The following is a 9143-nucleotide window of genomic DNA, read 5'->3' on the forward strand; positions in this document are numbered from 1 at the left end:
TCTAGTCGGGAGTGGTGCTGACTGAAAACAGATGATTTGGAGCGATTCGCGCGCCATCTGTTGGTCATTCTAAGGACTTATTGAACTACCCTCGTATAATTATAATGTTCCTTTTGTATTCGTCACGTACCGGGCGGGCAGAGTTATTTACAGTAGTTGGTCGTGGCTAATCCGCTCTCACTTTTTAAATTTCTCTTCAAATTACCCTACCGAAAAGAATCTTTGAGTATATACTAAAAATTCTTTAGGTCAAGGAATCTCAAAGAAATTCTCCGCAGGCACTCAGGTAGATATTTTTAAAGGTCCAGGAAGCTTGTTTAAATGGTCTGAAGGCTTTAAAATATCCTTTCCGAAATTGAAATAAGAATACGATCATACATAACGAGTAGAGAGATTATCTCAATAGAGTAGCCGACACTGAAGGGTCCTTTGTTAAGCTTTTGGATTAAAATTTAGAAGTAGATTTTTTTTAATTTCATAGTTAACAGCCTAAAACATAATAATTCGGAATCTATGGGTTTCGATGACTTCAGATATCTAACTTTTTTTTAATGCTTAAAATTGGAATTCCGAATTATTATGTTTTAGGCTGTTAACTATGAAATTGAAAAAATTTACTTCCAAATTTTAATCCTAAAGCTTAACAAAGCACCCTTGAGTGTCAGCTACTCTATTGAGATAGCCTCTCTGCTTGTTATTTATGATCGTATTTTTATTTCAATTTCAGAAAGGATATTTTAAAGCCTTCAGACCATTTAAACGAGCTTCCTGGACCTTTGAAAATCTCTACCTGAGTCCCTGCGGAGAATTTCTCTGAGCTACTTTGGCCTAAAGAATTTTCAGTGTATACTCAAAGATTATTTTCGGTAGGGCGATAGAAATCTCTGAGTATTCTCCAGCGAAATAACCTGGCCCATTTGAGCCTATAAGCAAAGTCGATTTGAATGATTTAGTCTCTGAGATACCGGGCGTGCAGAGTTATTTACAGTAGTTGGCTGCCGCTAACCCGACTCTCCCTTTTTAAATTTCTCTTCAAATTATTAACACTTTTTTTTAATTGATGAATTTTCTCATTATACTTATTTATAATTATAACTTATATACTAGTATACAATTTTCTAGTTGAATTAAAAAATGTTGTCTTTTTTGGCGTATCGCATTCCATTTGCGAGAAACGTCGTATTAATTCCAATTTTAACCCGTAGATTCCGAATTATTATATTCTAGGCTGTTAAATATGAAATCTAAAAAATCTACTAAATTTTTACCCGAAAGCTTAACAAAGGACCATTGAGTGTCGGCTACTCTATTGATATAGCTTCTCTGCTTGTTATTTATGATTGAATTCGTATTTCAATTTCAGCCTCTCTGCTTGTTATTTATGATCGTATTTCTATTTAAATTTCGGAAAGGACATTTTAAAGCATTTAAAACATTTAAAAGAATTACCTGGACCTTTAAATATATCTACCTGAGTGCCTGCGGAGAATTTCTCTGAGCTTCTCTGACCCTGGAGAATCTTTAGAATATACTGAGAGATTTCTATCGGTAGGGAAGCGTTGAATTCGGAAAAATTAAGAATTTGTATTCCTATGAATATGTGATTTTTCTCAGTCTAAAAATCGCCCAACGGGAACAGAAAAAGTGCAAATCCTGTTCCTATCAATCGACTTAGTAAAATTTAACGAAAGAATTTTTTAACGCGTACTTTTGGTTTTATTCATGTGTAAAAAATAAAATTAAAAAAACACATTTAATTTTTAAACAAACGAGACACGCTATGAAAAAATAAATAGCCAAAAGCTGTTCATCCGAAAAAGAGATACTTTGTAATACATATTTTTTACATAGGAGACATATAGGCGGGAGACAATACAAAAAATGAGAATGCGATACATTTGATACAAAAGTGTTGAATATTATTTACAAAATTTCACATTATGGACAAAATCCAGTGCGAAGCGCGAGAAAGGTGATGAGAATGTGTTCGTTAAAGCCGAAGAAGCTTTGGCAAAAGAAAATTCACAATCACCAAACTACAGTTGTCACTGCTTTGACCTTTAATTTCAAAAAGTCTGTACACAATTGTGGCGGAAGTATAAAGACCGAACGCGTACCAAAGAAGCTATTTGTATATAAAAAGTCATGCTTGTCACTAATGTGTTTTTGCTTTTTGTCAACATTTCTTCCCTAACAGCATGGAACAGACTAGGAACCTATAAAATGTCCGCTGCTTGGGAACGTTCCAAACACAAATTACCGTCATTGCTATTATCAATAAATATTACGTAAACCGTTACTGATAGGTCAAAATCGATGTCAGTTTATAATATGAATATCACATTATAGTATAGTACCTATATGCGGCACTAAAAACTAAGAAATGACAACCATGTTTACCTATCTCTTACGGTTTACAAGATAATTGTTGTTAAAAATATCAAAAACGGAAGGTTCGCCTCTAGTCTCAGTGGGACTAGAGGCGATAAATTTCTTTTTTTTTCTTCTTGAGTATAAAATAAACAATTTTAGCCAAATTAGGAATTAATTTCAATAATTATTTTCGAGTTCTATCATAAAATAGCAATGCTTCGTGACCAGGCCAAAAACTTGCAAGGCAAACTTTGATTTGATTTTTCAAATCCTCAACTCTAAAATATTGAACTTAACTTTCGATTTTTATCTTTTTTAATTCATCAGATATGATGTAGAGTAAATCTTAAATATTTAAAAAATGATTTTATATTTCTTTAAAAATGTTTTATTTTGTATGTTTAGATTGGGAAAATTGCGTGCCAAGACATTTTGCTTATTTTTTTATATAAAATTTCTAAATGGTGTCGTCTACAATGTTAAACCTTAAATAAATTGTGCTTTTATATAAGTACTTTAATGTCATAATTTTATAAAAACTGTATTATTCAAAGGAAATGTGAAAAATAACTGGCCAGTAGTCGACTTTTTGGCAATCACCCATACATTAAAATAATTATAATTAAATTTTTGTAGTTCGAAGGTTTCAGTTTGTAAATTTATATTTTTTACGATGTTAAAAGTTGCTCTAGTTTAATACTTTCAATTATAAATCATTTAATTTTGAGGTCTTGAAATGATAAAATGTGCAACTTTGAATTTTTCAAATATAAAACTGTTAAGGTACTTCTGCAGGTTGCCATGAAACTGAGTCAGTTTTATAAGGATTTAGACATTTTAAAAAATTGATCGCTTTCAAATTTATATCGTTCACACTTAACGCTTTACCTAGCAATGTCTTATTGGAGAAAATGTGTTTCTTTTACGAGTTACTAATTATACAAAAAGTTTTATTTATTTATTTCACTGTTCCTAATATATGATTGAAATAACTAAGCTAGTTTTTTTCCATGACTAAGTTTATTTCAATTTCATTTCCATGACTACTATTGGCGAGAAAACTGTAGGCATCTGCCTTTGAAGCTTAACAACTCAGTCAAAAAAAAAAAGCTAGCGCAACAAAAAAACAGCCATTTAAAAGCTGAAAGTGTTCTACGTTAATGAACATGAAGAGGTTTATGTAAAATAAAGTTTGTGCTTAGCAGACTGAAAAATGTAAAAAAAAGTCAGGATTTTCGGGTACATTTAAGAACAGTCAAGTTTAGAGCATTATGTCTTATACAAGGGGCAATGAGAAAAATTTGAAAAAATTCATGAGTATGAGGAAAACTGTTGTGATCCAGTTGCAGTTGAGAAATTTAAAAAATAATACAAATTGTTGCTTAAAAGTACAAAAACGTGCAACTATATTATCTTCAGTTCTAATACAGATAGTAAAGCGATTCAAACTGCAAACTGTAAGGGATAGGCTCTGTATTAATATCTGTATTAGAACTGAAGATAATATAGTTGCTCTAAACTTGACTGTTCTTAAATGTACCCTAAAATCCTTACTTTTTTTATATTTTTCAGTCTGCTAAGCACAAAATTTTTTTACATAAACCTCTTCAAGCTCATTTACGTAGAACACTTTCAGCTTTTATAGGACTGTTTTTCGAATAAATTTATAATTACTTATACATTCTTTACTCGAAATATTATAAATTGCACAATTTCGAAAGATTAAGATAATTTCAAATTGCAATAATTTTGGTAATTGATTTAAGATTTCTTGGTGTTTTAGAAAAATACAGGAGTCTTTTCAAAATCTACAAACCCAAATAGATAAGATGAAGAAAGACTCGAATAATGAAATGGAGAACAATGAAAAACTCACCTCCATTCATTTAAGAATAGAGGAGGATATGAAATGTATAATGAAAGTGATTTCCGGAGAAAGGAACAAAATCGCCAACTTAGAATTTCAATTTGCTAAAATTAAAAGGCTTGTAGAACAAGGTCATAAAGAATTGGAGAACTCAGTTTTGGTACGTTTCATATGGTTTCAATGTTTTACTTTTCTTCTGAAATAATTGTTTCTGGCGGTTATGTAGATTTGAAACTTTTAAATTGGATTAATTGTTCGTCTTTATATAAATCGATTGAAAACTTATAGCGATTAACATTAATGACTTAATTAAAGAACACAGCATTTTGAAAATATTTTTTGCGTAGTATTATCAGCAATATGAAAATGAAGAGAAAATTGTGGATAAGGAATTCGGGAAATTTGCAAGTCAGAAAATAAATTTGGAAGATGAAGTTTTGTCGAATTTAGATGATAAAGTCACACACGACAAGGTGGTGCGCAATTTGAATAAATTGTTATGTGAAGCTAAGGACCTAAATCAAGAGCAAGAATTGTTGCTGGTTCAAGCTGAAAACGTGTATGGGAAGAATGTGTTCGAGATAGAGAGAGTTAGTTCCTCCCTTGAAAAAAAAAAATCTGATTTAGCAGATATTATTAAGAGAAATATGGAGAAAGAAAAGGAGATAGATCACATGCAAGCGGAAATATCTAGGTGTGATACTTTAATTGAAAAAAAGCAAAGACAAGTTATTTCATTAAACATGAAAATTGATGAGGTATTAAACTACTCAAATAAATGTTTATTTTCAATGTATTTGAACTACAATCATACACAATATTTTTATTTTAGATTATCTCAATTACTGGAGAAGAAAGTAACCCATTAGATTTCAAGATTGGCGTTTTAGAAAGGAGCATTGAAGAAATTGAAATCAAAAATCAAAAGTTAAAACAACTCTGGTTATTCCAAGAAGGAAATATAGTTACACTGAGTCAAGAGATAAATTCTCAGACACAAGAGCTTAATCTGATTAGCAAACAGAATAATGTCATGGAACAGAAAAACTTGAAAATTGAATTTGATATGGACAAACAGGGCAAAGAAAAAGCGAACATAGAGAGAACAATAAATTTATTTCAGCAAAGATTAACACAAATAAACAGTCGACTTGCCACTCAGAGGGGTTTGAAGGATGAATTGGAGAGTAAAAATTACACGACCAAAAGCGAATATATTAAATCTCTGCAGGATGAAGAACTTAATCTTATAAAGCTACAGAGTCAAATTAAATATCTTATAAATGAAAAAGCAGTTCTTAAAGATCAATTGCTCACTCTGCAACGTGAGGGTCTATCCTGGGAGAGAAAGGTATAATAATTTATATTTTACTTGACTTAAATATTCTGAACGTTTTTCAGACCAATTTTAATGCTTATAATTTTAAATAGTTACGTTTTGAACGATTTGATTTCCAAATTTTTTAATTTACAAACGTAAATACATTACATTTGAATTGGTTTTCTTCTGGTATTCAACCAAATAATTTTCAACCTTGAGTGTTTTAAAATTGTCATTGTTCATTTCTAAATGTTTCACATTCGAAATTTATCAATCTGGGCGCCTTTACATATAAATTAGGTTAATTTTAAACTGTAGAATCACATACAGGCACTTAAAATTGCGATTTTTTACTTTTTTTTAAGTTGAAATATGAAATGTGTCATTTATTAAAGCTCATTGTTCAATTTCAAGATAATTTTTTTTTTTCACTTTTACTAAATTTCAATTAAATTTAAGTAATTTTTACATTCTCATCCTAATGAGAAGGTATTGGTCCAATGTTAAATTTGACTTTGTCGGTTTTCATCAAATCTCTACTTTTTGAGGCGCCCTGAGTCAGAAAAAACTATTTTTACAGAGGTGTCTGTCTGTATCGTGCAGACACGATAACTTTCGAAAGGTTGATCAGATTGGAATCCGGTTTTGGCACACTTTCTTAAGGCCCAAAAAGAAAGAACGAATTCGTTAGCCAGCTATTTTGGATGAAAATTCAAAAGTGAGTGCAATTTCAAAATAGTTGAGACTATTTTTTTCAAGATTTAAATATTCTATGTACGGCTATTTATAGTACTCAGAAGCTCGAACAATTTATCCTTATGACTTTTTTCGATAGAAAAATAATTATCAGAGTTACAGCATTATCAAAATACAAAAAAATAAACCAAACACGCGGTGTGCTTGAAAGGGGTCTTAATAGAGAAAGTCTGCGAACCTCATATTTACTTGGTGGATTTGATTCGTAAACATCCCAGAAGTATTTTAAGCTCAAAACCAAAATCGGCGACCGGGAAAGCTTTTTGAAAAAAATCTATTTTAGTATTTAAATTTGCAAAACTGGGGGTTTGCGTTTAAAATTTTTAAAGTTCGCATTTTTCTAGAAGCTAAAATTTTATGAGAGTAGGTGTATATAAGGTTTTTGTTGTCGCTGATTACGAATACATTGTTAGTTTTTCAAAATCCAAGAAAGCTGATCCAAGATGGCTGACCAATTTGGTATAACCCTACCTAAAGAAATCTCTGAGTATATTCTAAAGATTCTCTAGGGTCAGAGAAGCTCAGATAAATTCTCAGCAGGCACTCAGGTAGATATATTCAAAGGTCCAGGTAGTTCTTTTAAATGTATTAAAGGCTGTAAAATGTCCTTTTCGAATTTGAAATAGAAATACGATCATAAATAACAAGCAGAGAGGCTGCAATTGAAATACGAATTCGATCATAAATAACAAGCAGAGGGGCTATATCAATAGAGTAGCCGACACTCAAGGGTCCTTTGTTAAGCTTTCGGGTAAAAATTTAGAAGTAGATTTTTTTAATTTCATACTTAACAGCCTAAAATATAATAATTTGGAATCTACGGGTTAAAATTGGAATTAATACGACGTTTCTCGTAAATGGAATGCGATAGCCAGAAAGACAACATTTTTTAATTCAACTAGAAAATAGTATGTTGGGATATAAGTTATAACTATAAGTAAGTATAATGAGACAATTCATTCAATTTAAAAAAATTGTTAATAATTTGAAGAGAAATTTAAAAAGGGAGAGTCGGATTAGCGGTGGCCAACTACTGTAAATTACTCTGCCCGCCCGGTACGTGACGAATACAAAAGGAATATTATATTACCGTCGCACCACTCTTAAAAGGACCGAAAAAAGGACCCAAATCTTTCAGACTATCTCCGAGACTAAATTGTTTCAAATCGACTCTGCTTATAGTCTCAAACGGGCCAGGCTATTAAGCTAGAAAATACTCAGAGATTTCTATCGGTAGGAAAGTAATGCTAATTGTGGTAAAAATTAGTATATGATGGTTTTTGTGGTCCGTGATTAAATATTCGTCATGAGATTTCCTAAATTCAAGATAGCGGATCCGTAATGGTGACCTGAAGGAATAAATTAAAAGCTAGATCCTGTGGATATTTGTTATCTGTGGTGCTATCTGTGGTGCTTAAGACCGCTGATTATGAATATTTTGTTAGTCTTCCATCTGAAAAATGTGCGAGTCTGGAATTTTCTTGAAGGGTTTGATCTTTAGCATCCTTGGAAGATGCAGATAGTGACGTCATCCAATGTATATATCAATTGTTCGTATTTATTCATGACTTTTTCCATTTTAGTTTTAGTTAATATAGTAGAACAAATTGTAATAAAATTTGCCACACCATTTAACATACGCGAATCCGTGTACCAAAAGCTGAAGAGATTAATTCAATGTTATTAAAAAAAGTCCTTTGCTAAGACGTAGAAGTAGTGAAAAAAATCATGCACAAAGTTACCAGATATCAAATTTGATTTATTAGTATTACACTGAAAAAGTAAAGTTTTCTATACATTAAAAGGTACATTAATCATAAAATAATTTATTAAAAAAACCGTTCTTATAAATTTTTCTTTAAATTAAATATGAAGACCGTTAAATTCATAGACAGCATGTAACAGGTGTTTTTCATATTCTGAAAGATTGACACGCACTTTGCTCTTTTTCCACATTTCTTTGAAATCAAAGTGTACTGATTTCATTGCCTGTTCACTGACTACATCTAAGCCTGTCTTACTGTATTCACAAAATTATTTAACATGATAAAATACACAGAGAGAAATCTAGTTTGAAAACCTCGGGATCATTGTTACAAATAGGTGACTCAGTCTAAGAAGAGTAAAGCAATTAATTTTCACGTTGGGCCATCTCAGAAATGTTAATATACAAATATTAAGAATACGAATTACTAGGCAGTCTGATAAGTACCTGAAAATTCTAAGAGATGGCATTAGTATTCACTAATTTGAACCATTTTCGTTGAGCTTGATCCTTCAAATGACGCCTATCAAAACTTCAGCCATTTATGTTTACGCATTTACAAGTTTCAGCACTGAGAAGCGACTAACCTCCGAGTTTTTTTTAATTTGGAAAAATCTGAGTTTCGAGTTTTGATCAAACACTACTATCTTCTCAAGAAAACGATATCCGAGACCAAGGCCAAGCTGGATAAGTATTACTCGGACTCTGCACCGTCGATTGGAACGATTCATAAGTGGTTTACCGAGTTTCATTGTGGCCGTACGAGCACAGTTAATGCTGAACGATCTGGGCGCCCAAAAGAGGTCACTACACCAGAAAAAGTCGAAAAAATCCATGATATGATGTTGAATGATCCCAAAGTGAAATTGAGAGAGGTAGCTAATGCTGTAGGCATCATTGAAACGTGTGGGCAATATCGCGCATTCAGTTTTGGGCATGAAGAAGCTCTACGCGCGATAGGTGCCGCGTTTGCTCACAGTGGACCAAAAACGAATTCGTGTGACAACTTCCCAGCAGAATTTGGCATAATTTTCGCGTAAGCCGACCGAGTTTTGCGCCGA

The 9143-nt window shown here is 31.9% G+C and overlaps 1 protein-coding gene across 3 annotated transcripts in view; it reads left to right on the forward strand.

The window, feature by feature from the left end:
- The window catches only part of LOC117171253 (coiled-coil domain-containing protein 40), a 66115-nt gene that overhangs the window by 4529 nt on the left and 52443 nt on the right, over positions 1-9143 (forward strand). For all 3 annotated transcript variants that reach the window (XM_033358371.1, XM_033358370.1, XM_033358373.1), the window contains exons 4-6: positions 4157-4400; positions 4588-4998; positions 5073-5591. In XM_033358371.1, coding sequence (XP_033214262.1) covers positions 4157-4400; positions 4588-4998; positions 5073-5591 — 1174 coding nt within the window. The remainder of the gene's footprint in view (positions 1-4156; positions 4401-4587; positions 4999-5072; positions 5592-9143) is intronic.

Source organism: Belonocnema kinseyi, chromosome 4 (assembly GCF_010883055.1).
Source record: "Belonocnema kinseyi isolate 2016_QV_RU_SX_M_011 chromosome 4, B_treatae_v1, whole genome shotgun sequence".
NCBI lineage: Eukaryota > Metazoa > Arthropoda > Insecta > Hymenoptera > Cynipidae > Belonocnema > Belonocnema kinseyi.